The sequence below is a fragment of the Nicotiana attenuata genome, unplaced genomic scaffold (assembly GCF_001879085.1).
Source record: "Nicotiana attenuata strain UT unplaced genomic scaffold, NIATTr2, whole genome shotgun sequence".
NCBI lineage: Eukaryota > Viridiplantae > Streptophyta > Magnoliopsida > Solanales > Solanaceae > Nicotiana > Nicotiana attenuata.
In genome coordinates this window covers 21284-39730 of record NW_017672617.1, presented here as the reverse complement: position 1 = coordinate 39730, position 18447 = coordinate 21284, and the positions used below count along the sequence as shown (strand labels likewise).

General features: G+C 38.8%; 1 protein-coding gene and 1 pseudogene across 1 annotated transcript; one reads left to right on the top strand and one right to left on the bottom strand.

Annotated features, from left to right (window-relative positions):
- LOC109213873 overlaps positions 1-8857 on the top strand; it is a 74277-nt pseudogene extending 65420 nt beyond the window's left edge.
- Positions 8858-14952: 6095 nt separating this feature from the next.
- Positions 14953-17073, bottom strand: LOC109213874 (cationic amino acid transporter 1-like). Its single transcript, XM_019377712.1, has 2 exons — positions 16173-17073; positions 14953-16010 (listed from the first exon to the last, which is right to left on the bottom strand). The coding sequence occupies exons 1-2, from the start codon at positions 17071-17073 to the stop codon at positions 15106-15108; spliced, it is 1806 nt and encodes a 601-aa protein (XP_019233257.1). The 3' UTR covers positions 14953-15105.
- Between the last annotated feature and the right edge of the window lie 1374 nt (positions 17074-18447).

Here is an 18447-nt window from a genome sequence, read left to right as displayed (position 1 = left end):
GCCAAATTTTGCAATGGGGTCAATTTATACTTTCTGCCCAGCAATTTCTGCATCTGCGGTCTCCAAGTCGCTTCTGTAACGCTGCACCTGCGGAAAATCCATCGCAAGTGCGGTCCTCACTTAAATCCCAGAACCCGCTTCTGCGGTCAATTTCTCGCTCCTGCGCTCTCGCATGTGCGGTCCTTTGTGCGCACCTGCGGATTTGCCTCAGCTCTCAATTCTCCGCATCTGCGGCCTCCCTCTCGCACCTGCAACCACGCACCTGCGGTCCCTAATCCGCAGGTGCACATATGATAGAAGCAGCAAAATCTCCTGCATTAACTCAATGCCAAACTTTCCGTCAACCACCCAAATTCAACTCGAGGCCCTCGAGACCTCAACCAAACATACCAACAAGTCACATATCATCATTCAAACTTATACCAATCTTCGGAACACTCAAAACAACATCGAAACACCAAATCGCCCTCGAATTCAAGCCTAAGGATTTCCAAACTTCTGAATTCCGCAAACAATGCCAAAACCTACCAAACCTCGTCTGGATGACCCGAAATTTTGCACACACGTCAAAAATGACACTACGGACCTGCTCCAATTTCCGGAATTTCATTGCGGCCCCGATATCAAGATTTCCACTGCCGACCGAAAAATGCCAAATTCCAATTTCGCCAATTCAAGCCTAAATCTACCACGGACCTCCAAATTACATTCCGAACACGCTCCTAAGTCCAAAATCACCTAACGAAGCTATCCGAACCATCAAAATTCACATCCAAGATCTTCTAACATATGTCAACATCCGGTTAACTTTTCCAACTTAAGCTTCCAAATAAGAGACTAAGTGTTTCATTCCACCCCAAGATCACTCCGAACACAGAACAACTAACACGATATGATGAAATATAGCTGAACAACACATAAAGAAGCAAAAATAGGGGAAGCGGGTTGTAATCATTAAACGATTGGCCGGGTCGTTACATCATGATTATATGGTTATATTCATCATTTATTTCGGATTTAAATGGATGAATTCAAGATTTTTGCAAAACTTTTCAAGAACAAAAATTCAAGATTTAGAGGTCAAGTTGTTATCGGAATTTGATAAAATTGGTATGGTTGAACTCGTATCGGAATGTGTTGTCAAATTTTGTGAGTTTCATCGGGTTCCTAGACGTGGGCCCCACTGCCAACTTTTTGAGCGTTGAGAATTTTTATAAATTGATAAATTTCAAGCATTGGAGTATATTTTTAATTAATTTTTAGGTTGTTTGACTAGGTTCAGATTGAACGGCACCAAGTTGGGGTTTAGAGCGAAATTGTGACCGGAAAGTGGGCTTTAAGACGAGGTAAGTCTCCTTCTAACCTTGTAAGAGGGAATTTACCCCATAGGTGAAATAATTCAATATGTGCTTCTATTTGTGGGGGCTACGTATGCACGAGGTGACGAGAGTCCGTGCGCAGCTACTATTATGCTTAAGTCCGGGTAGACTAGGACCCAAAAGCATGTTATACTTGCGATATTTGTAACTTTATTGTCAGTTTAAATTGCTTAAATCATATCGAACTTGGTAAATGAATTTCTAAAAGGTTAAACTTCATTTTCTTGACCGTTAAAAGAAGATTGTTGTTTCCTTGGATAATTGCTCCTTGATGAATTCTTGATTGATTGTTTGAATGTGTTTTCCTTTCGTGGAACGGGCCGAACGCCTCGTCATATTAAATAGATGCATCTATGGTTTGTGCCATTCGACCCTCCAGCGGTACGCAGTTTAAATATTATGTTGGATCGGGCCGTACGACCTCGGCATGATTTGCGCATGACTTAACTGATTGTTTGGGAATTTTTGATAATTGGTGTGGCCTCATTGGCCTGAGATATTAATTGTTAAAAGATGAAAATAAAATTGGAAATCCCCTATTAATAAAAGAATCGCTTACTTGCCTCATGTTATTGAGCTTACAGTCGTTTTATAAGTCCATGACTAATCATATTATCGGTATATTATTTTGGCCTTAGTAAGTGTCGGAGTCGACCTCTCATCACTACTTCTTCGATATTAGACTAGATACTTATTGGGTACGCGTTGTTTTTGTACTCATACTACACTTGATTTACATTTTGTTGTACAGGCATATACACATGTAGTGTCCTCGTGGGCGCAGCTGCGTGGTTGATGCGGGGACTTAGGTGAGCTGCATCTTATGTACGATCCACAGCCAGCAGAGTCTCCTTCAGAGTATTTCATTTTTCTCTCCTGTCCAATTTGTATTCCAGACAGTTGTTGTATTTTATTTTATTTCCTAGTAAATGCTCATACACTTGTGACATCGGGTACTGGGATGATTATGGGATATTCAGTATTGAAAATTTGAAAACATTATTATTTATGGTGTAAAGTTCATCTTTTACTAGTCAAAATGAAGGAGATTTACGATTTCATTAAAAATGAGGATTTAATTATCTATTTAGTGTTGGCTTGTGATGTCCGACGCCATCACGATATTTAACGGATTTTGGATCGTGACACTTCAACACCTACTGTTGATACCCAATTTTTCCCTATATAACTTTCATATACAAAATACTCTCAAAATAGCATATATATGCATATATAAGCATAGCTAAGCGTTTTGGCATTTTTCCTAATTTTTAAAGATTGTAAAATCAATTTATTGTCCATTTTAGCAGTACAAAAATCAATAGTTATTCCCAAAATTATCATTTTGATGAATAATTTATTTTATTCTCATATTTACACCAAAATATAGTTAAGCTGATTTTTGCATATTTTTACAAATTTATTTGGTATTTAAAAGACTAAATTGCATATAATTACAATTATAGCCTACTTTGAGATTAATAGCATTTTGTAATTGTAAAATTGGGTCCAGTATTTTTAAATTAATGTTTATATACTATTAATTGTTTCAGTACTTTCAATTTGCTTTTTAAATCATTTTACTATTTTTTATAAAATAAAAGGGAAAAATTGGCTATTTAATATTTAGCCTAATCTTATTTCAAATACAGCCCCATTTCCTTTCAATTTTAACCCTTAAACTGACCCAACCCCAACTCTAATTAAACCAGCCCAATTCCATTTTTAACCCGGCCCCAATCCAATCCAAAAACCCGCCTGGCTTCTGCTTTTAATCCGAGCCGTTGATCATTTTGATCAACGGCCAGGATTCCTCCTTGCCATTTTTAACTCCCCACCATACCCTAATCCCCAATTATTCGTTTAGCCAGCCGCCTCTGAATACCCTCCCCCTCTCAAACTCTCTCGAATGTTCTTGAAACCCTAATCACCTTCTACCATTTTCAACCTCCAACTCACCGGAATCCATGGCCTCTCAGGCCATGGATGGCCTATACTCACCTCCTATTACTCCTATGTGCCTGATACTTGAAGATTCGAGGCCAGACCTCGAAGGTCTTCACTCAGACCTTCGCCGACTCGAGGTTTCCGGCCATCTCCGGCCTTGCTCCGGCGTATCCTAGCCTTCTGTGTCTGATTCCGACCTTCTCCGACTCCGATTGGTGACTTTTCAAAGCCTTCTCGTTCTAGGGTTCTTCTGAAACCCTAACCTTTCGAAGTTTTCTCCGATTCTTTTAGATCTGTTGTGTATCTATGCTCTACTTGAGTTTTCAAACGATTTCCCTAATTTTTCTTTTGAAAATTACTTTCAAAATCCTTCTTTTCCAATTTAGGGTTTTTTGGAAAGTGTTTAAGTGTTTTATGATTTTCTTCTTTGTTATTCGTATTGTTTCTCTTACTGTGTTTCCTATATCATGTTCTCACTTGCTTTCTACTGTGTTCTTAAACTTTTTCTTTTACCATGTTCTTGTATGTTCTTTTACTGGGTTTTATACTCCGTTCTTGAATGTTCTTTAATGTGTTCTATATGTTTCACGCTTGTGTTTCTTCTACCATGTTTTCCATATTATGTTCTCATGTGCTTTCTACCATGTTCTGGTATTTCTTCTACTATGTCCTGCTATATTATACCTTTCTACTGTGTTCTTTGCTATTTTCCTTCTACTGATCCTTGTTTAGGTTTCTTCTGGAAAAAAAACCTTAAGCATGTTTCTTCTACTCTTTCTACTGTGTTTGCATGTTTTCTCACGGGTTCCTGAAGGAAACCTCTGAGCCTGTTTCGACTACTTGCCTCCTCATCCCTGTATTTGATGCTAGGTGGAAACCCTAGAATTTGGGGATTCCGCCGAGGTTTGATTATGTAAACTAAGGTTTTGTTTAGAACCCTTAACTCCTTCAGACTGACTTTGAGTCTTTGAACTGAGTTTTGACATCTTTTGTACAATTCTGAACTTTTTGCTAAAACTCTCCTACACTGGAGTTCCTACTGATTTTACAATGGCTCGACAAGTTTCTTTCATGTTTAATGTGTCTGTATGGTTTATATGTGATGAATCCTTCTTCAAAAAGGTATTCAAACTAGTGATTGACTCAGAATTCCTTTTTAATAGGTCTAATTGATTGTTTGCTGATTTTCCTTAAGTTAAAACCTTTTCCATCTTTCTGACTTGGTTCATTCATACCAAATCTCAGGCCTTGTGATTTCGTGGTTGTTAATTGATTTTCTTTTCTTAAATTGTACAACCATATATTTCAGTAACCCTGTCCTTAAATAACCTTTATGTATTTGCCTTCAATTGCATGCTTTACACAAGCGTTTGATTAATTTCTTTCCTTAATTGTTTTATACCCGTTTGAATTTGAATCCCTTAATTAAAGGGAGTCTTATGTAATTGATTGACAATCATTTTTCTTACCTTATTTTCTCATGACTTTCACACTATAAATACACGACCCTTTTTTCACAAGGCACACACAATTGAACACACTTCAAACTATACGATTTCACAATCACTTCTGAACTCTCACTTAAAAGTATTCTGTCTTCCTGTCTGCATTTTGGCTTTTACAAGACTACTGCTTTTCTTACTTGTTTCCTTAAAACTGGTATGTCCCAATTTTAGTTTCGGCTTCTTCCCTATGTGTTTACTTTACAGTTGCTAAACTCTTGTCTACTTTGTTGTTCATGTTCAGTAGTTAAATTATATGTGTTTCTTTCCTTGTATCTTGCTTCTATTATGAATCCACATACCCCATTCCCCTATGTGTGCTGAGTTAAAGTTCATGGCATGGCAGCATCCAAATTGCTGCCCAAGTTTGAACCTGACCTCCAATAGGTCCTAACTCCCAGTTTAAAGCTGACAGGCTGGTCAGGGGTGTGCCAGCATCCCAATTGCAAAGCATGACCACCAGCCTGCCATGGCCTTCCCTAATTTCCCCTCTATTGCACTTACACTTACTCCTAGACTCTAAGTTCTGCCCCCTCCTATCAGCCTTGCCTTGGAACCTTGAGTTCCCTCTGAACTTGGACATTTGAGGGCTGGCCCTTCCACACTACACTATAATTCTGTAATGATATTTGGGGTGTAAGCACTGCCTGGAGTTCATGAAGCTCCTTGGAACTTTGACACATCCCAAATAAGAGAAAGGCTTTGGAAATCTGATCTTTGGAAGTTGGTTTATTTCATGTATCAGACTAGGAGTCTGAATTAGGCTCTCCTTGGTTGGAATTTTAATTGCTGATGTAATTTACTTTTCTGGATTCATTCAAGTTGTAATAATTTGTAATAACTATGAGGTGTATAGTGAAAATGGGGGAGGGTCTCTCATGTTATGCATATGGGGTAGATATCATGCTTTAGGTTTACTTCTGCAATCACAGCCTGTTCATTACTGCATTAGAAATCATGCCTATAAGTTTATTCATTACTGCATACAAAAAATCCTGCCTATAAGTTTATTCATTACTGCATATAGAAATCCTGCCTATAAGTTATTCATCTGCATTAGAAATCATGTCTGTAAGTTTCTGCACTTCTGCATATACACATTAGGCAAACAGTTTATAGGTTAAAATAAATCGGTTGCATCCTAGACACCATGCTTATAGGATTCCTGCACTTATGTAACTGTTTTAAAATCAATAGTGCTTAGAAGCCATGCCTATAGGGGTAATCGTTTGAATCTGATTCGTCTACAAGCCTAAAATCAGTAGTAAATGTCGTTTAATATCTGCAAAATTTATTTGTTTCTAAAATCAGTAATATTTCTTTAAAATCAGTATGCCTTCTGCAATGTTAGATATCATGATTACAGGCCTCATCTAGGCAAACCTGTAGGTAATTAATCAACTATACCAGTCTTTAATAATTACAACCAGCAGGCAGGTCTAATTCGGACTTCTTATCTGAAAATATGTGATGTATCAGCCACCCTTCCTACGTTAAGTTTAATTAAAGACCTAGCCAGTATTTGTAAGTCATGCTAAATAATTTGCTGCTTTGAATGAGGAGGCCCACTTCAGCCTTAATTGCTATGTGTTTCCCCATAATCTGCCTTATGTGTTTTGTTTGTCGCTCTAGAATTTTATCCTTTTAAACCATACAAAATCCACATCTCCCTTCCCTTTAGGACTAGTAGTCTCAAATGCCTCCGGGACTGATAGGATCGGAGCGGGTACTAGCATGCAATAAGTAACGAAATCATTCCGCGTTTAATACCTTAACGGGGTGGAAAATGGTAGATATGGATATGATGACCGGTGCGCTAATACCACGTGTAGCCCCTCTTTGAGGAGTGATTACCGGGTATTGCAATGATTTGATCCATATTATTTGTAAACCTAGGACCCCCTTCCCTTTATTTGTTTATTTATCACTTTTTTTCAGAATTTTCAAGCTTGTTTTTCTCAAAATTCGAGCCCCTAACTGTTTTCTTCAAACTTTAACTTATCTGCAAACTGTAATATGACAATCCCTCATATCTGAAGCCCTTATTTGCTTATTTGTTACTTGTACTTGAAGTCACAATTATAACATGGCCGGGAACCACACTAGTGGATCTTGAGGGGTGCCTAACACCTTCCCCTCGAGATAATTTCTAGCCCTTACCCAAACTCTGGTTCTTCAAACTCAAACCCTTCTTAGTGTCCTAATGCACTTAATCATTAGGTGGCGACTCTTCAAACTCCAAAACCCAATTCCCAAAAGGGAACGAGTTGTCCTCCAAAAATATCGTAAACCCGATTTCGCCTTTAAGAAAAAGGGGGCATCAACACCTACTATACTACCCGTATGGCAAAGGCATCTCTTAAGTGCTAGATCATCCCCATGCATTACATGTACGCACTATTAGTTTGATGATCACACAAGAAATAATATTAATGCATGGGATCAAGCCAATACTAAGTTGATACAACAGTCATTCTTCTTTGGAAATAAAGAGATGCAAGCAATTCAAGATCAAGTTTCTCCAAACCAACGTGCAATTTTTACAAAATTTGAGCTATTAGTCGCATTTTTATGGAAGTTTCGTACGATTGCTCTTGGTCTACATCCTGAAGAGATTGTCTATTTGACGTATCTTGTTAATGTACGTGAAAAATCACTAAAATTCAAACTCCCGTTAGGATATTATGGGAATGCATGGGTTTCTCCAGCAGCAGTATCAAAAGTAGGATTGCTATGTTCAAGTCATTTAACGTATACCATTGATTTGGTTAAGAAAGTTAAAGATCAAATGAATGAAGAATACGTCAGATCAGTGGCAGATTTAATGGTGATTAAAGGGAGACCGTAGTTGACGAAATCTTAGAATTTTATTATCTCAGATAATCGATATGTTGGATTCGATGAAGTAGATTTTGGATGGGGAGTGCCCATTTTTAGAGGGGTTCCAAAAGCTATATCTGTGATTAGCTTTTGTCTTCTTCTTAAAAATAACATGGGAGAAAAAGTTATTTTGATAGCTATAAGTTTGCCTCCACTGGCCAAAAAAAACATTCAAGAGATTGTGCAAGATACTTGTCACGATCCAAAATTCCAGCACTGTAACGACTCGGCCGGTCATTTTGAGAATAAACGCCTTGATTCCCTATTAACTGCCTTCCCCGTGTCTAATTCTGTTGTTGTGATTTTCCGGGATGGTTCATCTTGAGTTTCGGAGTGTTTTGGAACACTTAGTCCCTAAATGAGAGTCTAAGTCTTAGAAATTGGGTCGTAGTCGGAGCAGTGTGAAGATGGGTCCGGAATGGAATTTCGTCGATTGCGCTAGCTCCGTTGGGTGATTTCGGGCTAAGGGGCATGTCTGGATTGTATTTTGGAGGTCCGTAGCTTATTTAGGCTTGAAATGCCGAAAGTTAAATTTTTGGAGTTTTCGGGCCGGTAGTGAAATTTTGATATCAGGGTCTAAATCTGATTCCGGAGGTTGGAGTAGGTCTGTAGTGTGGAATATGATTTGTGTGCAAAAAATTGGGGTCAATCAGACGTGATTTGGTTGGTTTCGGCATCGGATATAGATCGTTGGAAATTCAAGTTCATTAGTTTTGGATTGGAGGGTGATTCGTGGTTTTAGCGTTGTTTGATGAGATTTGAGGGCTCGACTAAGTTTGAATGATGTTATGGGATGTGTTGGTGTGTTTGGTTGAGGTCCCTAGGGACCTGGGTGAGTTTCAAGTAGTTATCGGATGGGTATAGTTGTTGAAAACAGCTGCTGGTGTTGTTGGTGTTCAGATGTTGGTCTCTGAAGTTGGGAGTGCGGACCGCGCGAAATCTCGCGGTCAGCGGAAGAAGTTCTCGGGGGTGGCAGAAATTCCGCGATCAGCGGGGAAGGCTGAAGTGGATAGCGGGAGAAGGGACGCGACCCCTAGGAGCTGGAGGCATTCGCGGCCGCGTGGGAATTCCACGGACCGCGGAGAGAGGGGCGCGCCGGCGTTGGTTTTTGGCGGTCAGCGAGATTTGAATCTGAGTGGTGTACTATAAATACGAGATTCAGGGTTTTATTTCATATTTTGACCTAAAGAGCTCGGGTCTTGGTGATTTTTCGAAAGTTTTTCAAGAAATTCATCGGGGTAAGTGATTCTAACTCAGTTTTGGCTAAAAATACACGAATATATCGTTGGATTTATCATTTAGAAAATTGAGGTGAAACTTTTGGGAGAATTGTAGAAACTTAATAAAATGGATTTTTGAGTTTTGAATGCCGAATCGAAGTCGGATTCGAGTGAAACTAGTATGGTTATTCTCGTGCTCGAGTGGGTTGTCGGATTTTGTGACTTTGGTCGGCTTCCGGGACGAGGGCCCGGGGAGGAGTTTTGGGCGTTTTCCTATTTTCTTGCCTCAGCTTTGAATTAATTAGTGGAATTGGTTGCTTGTAGTTTTATTTACGTTATGCAATTGATTTGATTAGATTTGGCTATTCGGAGTTGGATACTCGTGGCAAGAACGTGATATCGGATTGATTTTGAGCTTGGTTTGAGGTAAGTGGCTTGCCTAACCTTGTGTGGGGGAACTCCTTAGGATTTTGGTACTGTTGTTATATGAAATGCCGTGTACGTGAGATAACGAGTGCGTACATGTGCTAATTGCTGAAAAATCCTGTTTTCATTAAGTAAATATCTATATTTTCCTTTAATTGAGCAATACCAGTATATGAAGCCTCTTATTTAGCTTAGGAAAGCATGCTAACATGACTTAACTGTCTTATCTGCTATAACTGCTTACTTGAATCCTGTATAGCATGTTTAGCGTAGAAGCTACCTGTTTTCCTTGAAACGAACCTGAATAGAACTGTAGACTTTCTTCTTGAGACTGTTATGTGTATTGAATTGGTTGTGTATTTACTTTGGGACTACGGAACGATATTCCGGGAGATCCCCACTCCCCCCCCCCCCCCCCCCCGGTTGCACATTTATATTTGGGACTACGGGACGGTATCCCGGGAGATCCCCCTGTACTGGATATTCATGTTTGGGACTACAGATCGGTATTCCGGGAGATCTCCCTGCACATTTACGATTTGGACTACGGGAAGGTATCCCGGGAGATCCTCTGCACATTTACGTTTGGGATTACAGGACGTTATCCTGGGAGATCCCCGGTTGATATCTCTTGTGTACTGATTTATTTCTTGTTGTGATTTCACCTTTATTGACTGTTAGTGTTTTAGTTATACTGTCACATTTCATATTGTTTTACCTTTTAGGGCCCTGACCTTTCCTCGTCACTACCCGATCGAGGTTAGACTTGGCACTTACTGGATACCGCCGTGGTGTACTCATGCCCTTCATGCACATGTTTTCGTGTGCAGATCCAGGTTCTTCTGCTCAGCCATACTATCCGTGAGGCGAGGCGATCCAGAGACTTCGAGGTATATCTTCCGCATCCGCAGACCTAGAAGTCCCTCTCTATTCTCCCTTCAGTTATGGACTTCTTGTATTTTCCTTCGTTTAGACTTTTAGAGTTAGAACACTGTGTATTTTCTTTAGTTTGTGATTCATGAGATTCCGGATTTTTGGGAGTGTTATATTCCATCGAGAGTGTTATTATTGTATATGCCGAGCGGCATTTTAAACCTTTTAATTATATTTACCTGTTGGTTGGCTAGTTTGTATCTTCATTTCCCTTTTCCGCAATGTGTTAGGCTTACCTAGTCGTAGAGACTAGGTGCCGTTATGACAGTTCATGGAGGGAGAACTTGGATCGTGACAAGTACGTTATGATAGCGCCTGACATGCCGGCTAGGAGAGCCAAAATATAACAATAGAGAACTAGAACAACATATAGCAGCCTTGTTATAATGCTCGGCTGCTAACTCTGCAACTGTTTTCTTAGGCTGGTTGTACTTCATCTTCAACAACAATTAGAGTTCAGTATAAAGATTAATTCCTCAAGCTTTATCCCTAGCACTTGTCAGGTACTACAAAAGAAATCTTGAAGACAAGTTAACTAAAACATAAAATAAAACAAGCAAACAAAAAAATTAAGTCCTGAATTAGTACAGAAAATTATTTTGAACACTATTGATTGTCAAATTCAATCTAACTCTGTTAAAATTCACTCTAATGTTCTCATGATTCTCACGAATTCACTCGATGATCAGCATAAACGTAAGGTTAAGATTTCTCTCTCGATTAAATCTGAACTCTACAAAATAAACTAATATGAAGCACTGTGAAGATATGCAAGATTACGTTAATGGACTAGTCTTTAGGAAAACGTCTCTCGAATATTCTCCTAACTAGGTTCAATCAATAATTCAAAAATCTCTCTCGATTACTTAGAAGAATCACTAAATTAAACCAAACTCACCAAAATATTCCTCTTTCGATTAAATAAACTGGTGAATAAAGTTGCGAACAATTCAAAGCTCCATAAACGTAGTCACACAATTAAACTAGAGTTAAATCCACAAATATCAATCAAAATATCATATCCATCAAAACCCTTGGGAAAAACTACTCTATACGTATGGCGAAAGTCATCACAAATAAGTTTAAGAACATAGAAAACATCAAAGACAACTTTACAATACCGATTGTTTGCAAGAGAATTGATGAAATCTTGTATCTTCAAGCCGTAGTAGCTCTCGAATACCTATCAAAAATTTTGTTTACAATGTATTTGTACCGAGTATGGACAGACTTGGACTAAAATACTCTGAACTGAACTGGATGACTCGCAAAATATTGCACTAGTACGTCGCCCAGCGCGACGCACGGCACGCCGCATTAGTGGCACTTTTCAGAGAAGTGCATAATTGTGCCTAACAATTAAATAGGCAGCAACCTTGGTGTACACAAAGTCCAACATCACGTGTAAGTGGACAAATTCAGAAGACTGACCCTTTTGCTTCCTGATGCAATTTGCCAAGTCACTGAAATACCACACACCCTTGAACACGGTCGTGTTAGTGCAAATCTTGGCTTTGAACATTTTTTCATACTTTTTCATATATATACTCGATCTTCGACCCTCGAATTCAATCCCGACTTAACTATCGAACTTCTACTCAAACTTCAAATTTTTATCTATCTAATTAAGCTCCAAAAATGCATCTTAGCTTGGATTCTCAACCTACACAACAGAAAACACGTAATGAGCATAAATCATCGATATTTTAGCTCAAACACAGTTAAAGTGTAGCAAATAATAGGTGCAAAGTAGCCAAAAACTCGTATTTTTAGCCTATCATCATGTACTAAACCACTGATCAGTTTTTCTCAATAACCGCGTGCATACCATCAAGAGAGAAACATGAGAGGGCGACCCTAGGGAGATAGATCCATATCTACAGCAAGCACGGCCAATTCAACGTGCTACCAGGCCAGCGTGGTCACAGGCTCAATATCGTAAACCGCCCGGCATGATCACAGGCATAACAGTACAATCTACCTGGCGTGGTCACGGGCATAACAACATAATTTGCCCAGCGTGATCGCAGGTACCCAGTCCAATCATAGCACACATGAGCAAATATACAAGAATATATGTATGTGATGAATGAACAACAAATCTCATGCTCCTGGACTAGTATAGATGACATGCTAAAGTGTACGCATGTGCAAGGTGTACTATCATAACTCAAATCGACAATTTCATCGGAGAATAATATTTATCAAGTTCATTCAGGGATTTAACCTCCGTGTAGCCTCAAACATGGCTTAAATAGTTCACAACAATATTACAAATATGCGAGGCATCGTAACTTAAAGCTTAACAATCAATTTTAGGCTTATCATAGCCTAAGCACAACCCGAGCATGGATAACTATCGCCGGTGTTAGCACATGGGCTCAAAACCCCACGCATGTGCACACCCATAGCACGTAGCTATCACAAGTAATTCGACAACTAGTGCCTTAACCAAGTTTAGATAAGATATTTACCTCAAGCAAGCCAAATTACTCCCTTAACAAGCCCTTCCCACGCGTATCAACCTATGGAAGGCTCGAATCTAGCCAAAATAACGTAATACTATCAATAAAAGCTATAGGAATTGATTCTAAATGATAAAGCTAAGATCTTTAACTAAAATTAAAAAGTCTACCCAAAAAGTCAATCCCGGGTCCACGCCTCGGAACCCGATAAAATTATAAATTCTGAACACCCATTCAATAACGAGTCCAACCATAATAAAATCATCCAATTCCGACCTCAAATCAACTTTCACACCTCCATTTTTTATTTTTTTGCAAAGTTTTCACAAAATCCCCCATTTGTTCACTTAATCCACTAATTAATGTTAAAACAACGATGGAATCATGATATAACAACAAACTCGAGTAAAAAATACTTACCCCGCTCCAAGACGTAAAAATCTCCTCCAAAATTGCCCAAAATCAAGCTCTACAACTCAAGATGTGAAATAATATTTTAACCCACGATTTGGGATTTTAGAACTTTCTGCCCAGGCGTTTAATGCCTACGCGAACGCGACCGGCCTCATCCTTCTACGCGGACGCGAATACTCTCTCGCGATCACGATGCACAGACCCACTAGACTTTCGCGAACGCATGGCCTTCTTCGCAAAGAAGAACAAAACCTCCTGCCCCTGAACAACTCTATGCGAATGCAATCTCCATGTCGCCAACGCGATGAAGACTGTACCAGAAACCAGATCAGCAGTTCTATAAGGCCAAAATGAAGCCGAACTTTGTTCGAATTACCCCCGAGGCTCCTAGGACCCCGTCCGAATATACCAATAGGTCCTAAAAACACGAGACGAACTTAGTCGAAGCCTCAAATCACATCAAACAACATTGAAATCACGAATCGCACCCCAGTTCAAGCCTAATGAACTATTGAACTTCCAACTTCTAAAATCAATGTAAAAACTTATCAAACCAACTTCGATTGACCTCAAATTTTGTACACGAGTCATAAATGACACACCGGACCTACTCCGACTTCCGGAACTAAAATCCGAGCCTGGTATCAATAAAGTCAACTCTCGGTTAAACTTCACAACCTTCCAAACCTTCAACTTTCCAACTTTCGCCAATTCAAGCCAAAATGACTATTGGACTTCCAAATCAATATCCGGACATACTTCTAAGTCCAAAATCGCCATACGAAGCTATCGGAACTATCAAAACTCCATTCCAGAGTCGTCTACACAAAAGTTCAACTCCGGTGAACTCTTTCAACTTAAGCTTCCAACCTTGGGACTAAGTGTCCCAATTCACTCTGAAACATCCCCGGAACCAAACCAACCACCCCGGCAAGTCACATTAGCACAAATGAACATAGAATGAACAATAAATAGGGGAACAGGGCTACAATAAACAAGGCGACCGGCTGGGTCGTCACAATAGCATAAAGAATTAAGATTTTCTCCCTTTCCACCTAATTTTTTGGAGTAATTAAATCAGAATTATGGAGTTAAATATGTCTCCTTACCCCTACCCTGGGGTAGAGAGGCTGTTTCCAAATAGACCCCCGGCATCCTTCCCTCCAAGAACTTCCCACCTTGCTCTTGGGGAGACTCGAACTCACAACCTCTTGGTTGGAAGTGGAGGTTGCTTACCATCAGAGCAACCCCTCTTAATACTAGGATACTATTAAGATTATATTTTAACATGTATTTCTTGTAACTCTGATGTAAAGATATATTGAGCAGAAGTGATGGGCGTTAAGAAAAAGGTCATTATCCCAGGGGCGAAACTATGTATGGCCAAGGGTGGTCAACTGAACACCCTTCGCCGAAAAATTATACTACGTATAAGGTAAAATATTACTTGTTCTTAATTTAAAAAATAGACTTTGTATACCCTTGCATCGTCCACTGGCAAAGGCTGTTCAAATTCTGAGCAGCCTTATTGAATTTCCGGGCTTCTGCATCTATCTACTCAACCATGTGGGAGAGAGACTAGCACAAGTACAAAATAACAGACAGCAAAAATTGACAATACTCTATAATCTTGGACAAGGAAACTCTGGTCCAAAGAATCCAACTATGTACTTAATTTGGTTCCAAACATATAAAAGCAATCCAAGAATAATTCCTACCACACATTACTGTATATAGACTGCCCACAATAGTATTTCATCAATTAAACACTGATGTAGATTTATTATTTCATGAAGATAAAATCACATCTCTTGAAATAGATCTAATGAAGAAGAAAAGAAGAGGAAACTAATGAGATCAAGATGTCTGCTGGAAAAAAAAACACTAATATATCCAAAGGGTATGTCTAGATATAAACCATTGAACCTCATTTAAAGGCCTAGTTATTAGCTACTCCAGTTTCACTGGTCCTTGCTGCATTGGCTTCAACATCAGTTATATGAGAAGCATTACTACCAATCTCCTTGGCTGCATCATAGGTAGCATGCAATCCTACAAGCAAGTAGTAAACAAGCAAGATCGCGGTCCAAACTGAAAATCTCACAAATGATGCACCATCAATGGAGCTCATGATGAACACATTAATAGCTATACTAGCAGATGGAATCCATGGCATCAATGGTAATCCCCATACCTTAGGCTTTCGCGCTTCCTTTAGCATTAAATTTAGCCCCAATGTGGCGAAAAACCAAACTCCAACAGTAATTATGCACCCGAACCAAGCATTTTCGCTGACTGCCCAACAAACACCTGATCCAATTGAGGACAGCATGATCACAACCAAGAAAAGAATGAGTTTTTTCCTATCAGCATCTGATGTTTCCCCTGACATGTAGTAACGTCTCACTAGAAGTGCTAGGGGAACTAGTGAGAACACAAACAATGTGGCGATTGAAACAAGGTTTGCCAATATGTCAAGACTTGTGAAGAAGGCCATAATGCAATTCGCGGCGGTCATTATAATTGTAGCAGTAACAGGTGTCCCGGTCTTTTCACTAATTGCAGCAAGAAATGGAGGGGCCATATGGGTTCTTGCAATGTGTGTAAAATACCTAGCTTGACTAATTATGTTGGCCAGCAAAACTGTTGTCATCCCTTTCAAAGCCCCAAATGCAACTATGTACTTTGCCCAATTCATCCCTACTGCTTGGAAGGCAATGGTAAATGGGGCATCAACATCTACTTGATTAAAAGGTTGCATTAGGCACAGCGTCGCGGCTAGGAGGCAATATATTGTGATAATAACCACCATCGAACCTATTAGACCCAGAGGGATATCCCTACCTGCAGTAGCGTAGCCAGAAATTTCAGTAAGGAGATTCAAAAACCTATAGAAGTATCACACTTAGAATATGAACTAATGTTAAGGGGATTACACATAGTAATTTTGAGCGACAAGTATTCAATTGAACCCCCTTCACAAAAAGTAGCTACGCCCTTGCCTACCTGGATTCTTAATCTCTTCCCCAAGAGTTGCGACGCCATCAAATCCAACATAAGCAAAGAAGAGCATAGCTGCTGCTTTCAGGACGCCACGAGCACCATAAGGTGCAAAGCTTGAATAATTAGCCACATTCGCCTTAGATAGGCCAGCAACAAGTATAAAACCCATGACAATAATATGTACTATGGTCACAAATGAATTAAAACGCGAGGACCCTTTCATGCTCAAGGATGCACCTGCACAAATGACCATTGAGACAACAATTGCTATGGGATCTAAGTGGTTGTAACCCTCAGCAAGACTCGAGACATTGATACGGAAATCATCAGGCTTGTGATTGCATAAAGTCGCGAAATAGGAAGTCCAAGATCGCGCAACACTAGCACCACTCACAATGTACTCAAACAGAATGTTCCCTGCAGCAATGAAAGCGATGAAATCGCCAAGTTCCACTCTCAGATATGCAAATGAACCACCAGCAACAGGGAGTTCAACTGAGAATTCAGTATAGCACAACACTGAAAGCAGAGCAGAGATGCCTGATATAACATAGGACAGTAAAACAGCAGGGCCAGCAATGTTTTTAGTAGCTTCACCAGTAAGTACAAAAACTCCAGCACCCATTACTGCACCAATACCAAACCAAATCAAATCAAACCAATTCAATGATTTCTTCATCTGATGCTGGCTACAATCACGCACTTCATGGAGCTCTAATTGGTCCGAAGATCGAGACAATATGCGGTCTTTAAGCCGTATTTTTGTTTCACGTAATGCTTGTGCATAACTTTCCCAGCTCGTGAACGATTCCTCTGGCAAAAAATCATCTTTGCTGCATCCACAGCCCCTCTTCTTCAGTGTACTATGCCTTTGATCAACATTTTCATTAATGTTATTAACCATTTTGTCCTGCAAATTATGAATATAAAGTGCTAGTCATAATATTTTAAGTACCAATATATTTCCCTTGAATTTTATATCAAACTTAATTTAACTCTAATCTCTGTTGAAAGATATAGTTACATTCAGAAACTTACCGAGTGATCATATGGATGTATTATTGATAAACAATCATTTCTCCACTTCAAAAGTAGTATGTAATATAAAAATTAATCATGTGCTTAATGGGTTATCAATTCTTCTCTTTAGCCGAGGGTCTAACGGCAACAGTCTCTCTTATACCCTAATCTCTCCGGACTCCACCTGCGTGATTCAACTGGGTTTGTTGTTGTTGTTAATGAGTTATTAATGTTAACTATAATTAAGACCTATTTAACAATATATTTCAAAATTCACTGATTAATACATTAAATCAAACGGAATTTATAGAGAAGAGATCACACTCATCAAAACCTGGTTTAATCTTTGAAAAGATAGTGAAATGTGGTGTTCCTCTAATCTTCCGCCACCTTCTGCTTGTTATTCAGATGCTTGTACTGCATTCTTCTTCACCTTTTAATTTTCATGAAAATATTTAGTGTTTAAAGCTTTCTGTTAAAGAAAATATAGGGAGAGTCAGAAAAATAGAAAATACCCAACAGGATTAATCTTTCAAACGTGCATGCTTATCCAAATCAGAGTTAATTAGTTAAGGATTCACTTTTATTATTAAGTGGAAAATATATTTTCCATATGATATTATCCAGTTGATGCGCTAAGATTCACTAAAATAAAAGTCTGTTGCTCTAAAAAAAATTACAATTTGTAGAATTTAACTTTGTTACGTGTCATCAACGGTGAAGGTAGTTTTGGTTTCACTTTAACTGCCCTCAGATATTAGTGAATTCCTTGTCGTTTATTTTATGGAAAAATTACAATTTGTTGAATTTTACTTGATCTAACTTCGCTTGTAGTACAATTGATTCAAAATGTCGCTAATAAAATTTCATGCACGAGGAATAAGCCTACAAAACTAGGAAGTGTAAAACCTCAATCAAAAGTTAGCTTAATCTATATCTATATCTATCTATCTATCTATATTTATATCTATATTATTATTATAAAAAAAACAAATAATTTATGCTAAATGTTAGATGACTAAAATATCCTCGAAACTTTGATAGACTTTTATACCCTTAATATTTTGAGTTAAAGGTGGATATAATGTAGTATTCCAAATATATTACCCAAGAATGGAATTCTTTCTAGATTAAAACTCCACATATGCCGACAGCAAATTACTACTCTACCAATACCTAGAACTTTTAAAACAACTACAACTGATAAAGTTGAAAATAATTATGAATTTGGATAAACTTACTATACTTGTCATTACGA

Excerpts from the sequence above, each read along its gene's own strand:
- LOC109213874 (XM_019377712.1), bottom strand. The coding sequence starts at position 17,073 with ATGGTTAATAACATTAATGAAAATGTTGATCAAAGGCATAGTACACTG. Across the intron at positions 16,011-16,172 it reads GGAAGAGATTAAGAATCCAG|GTAGGGATATCCCTCTGGGT; the intron begins GTAGGCAAGGGC and ends ACGCTACTGCAG.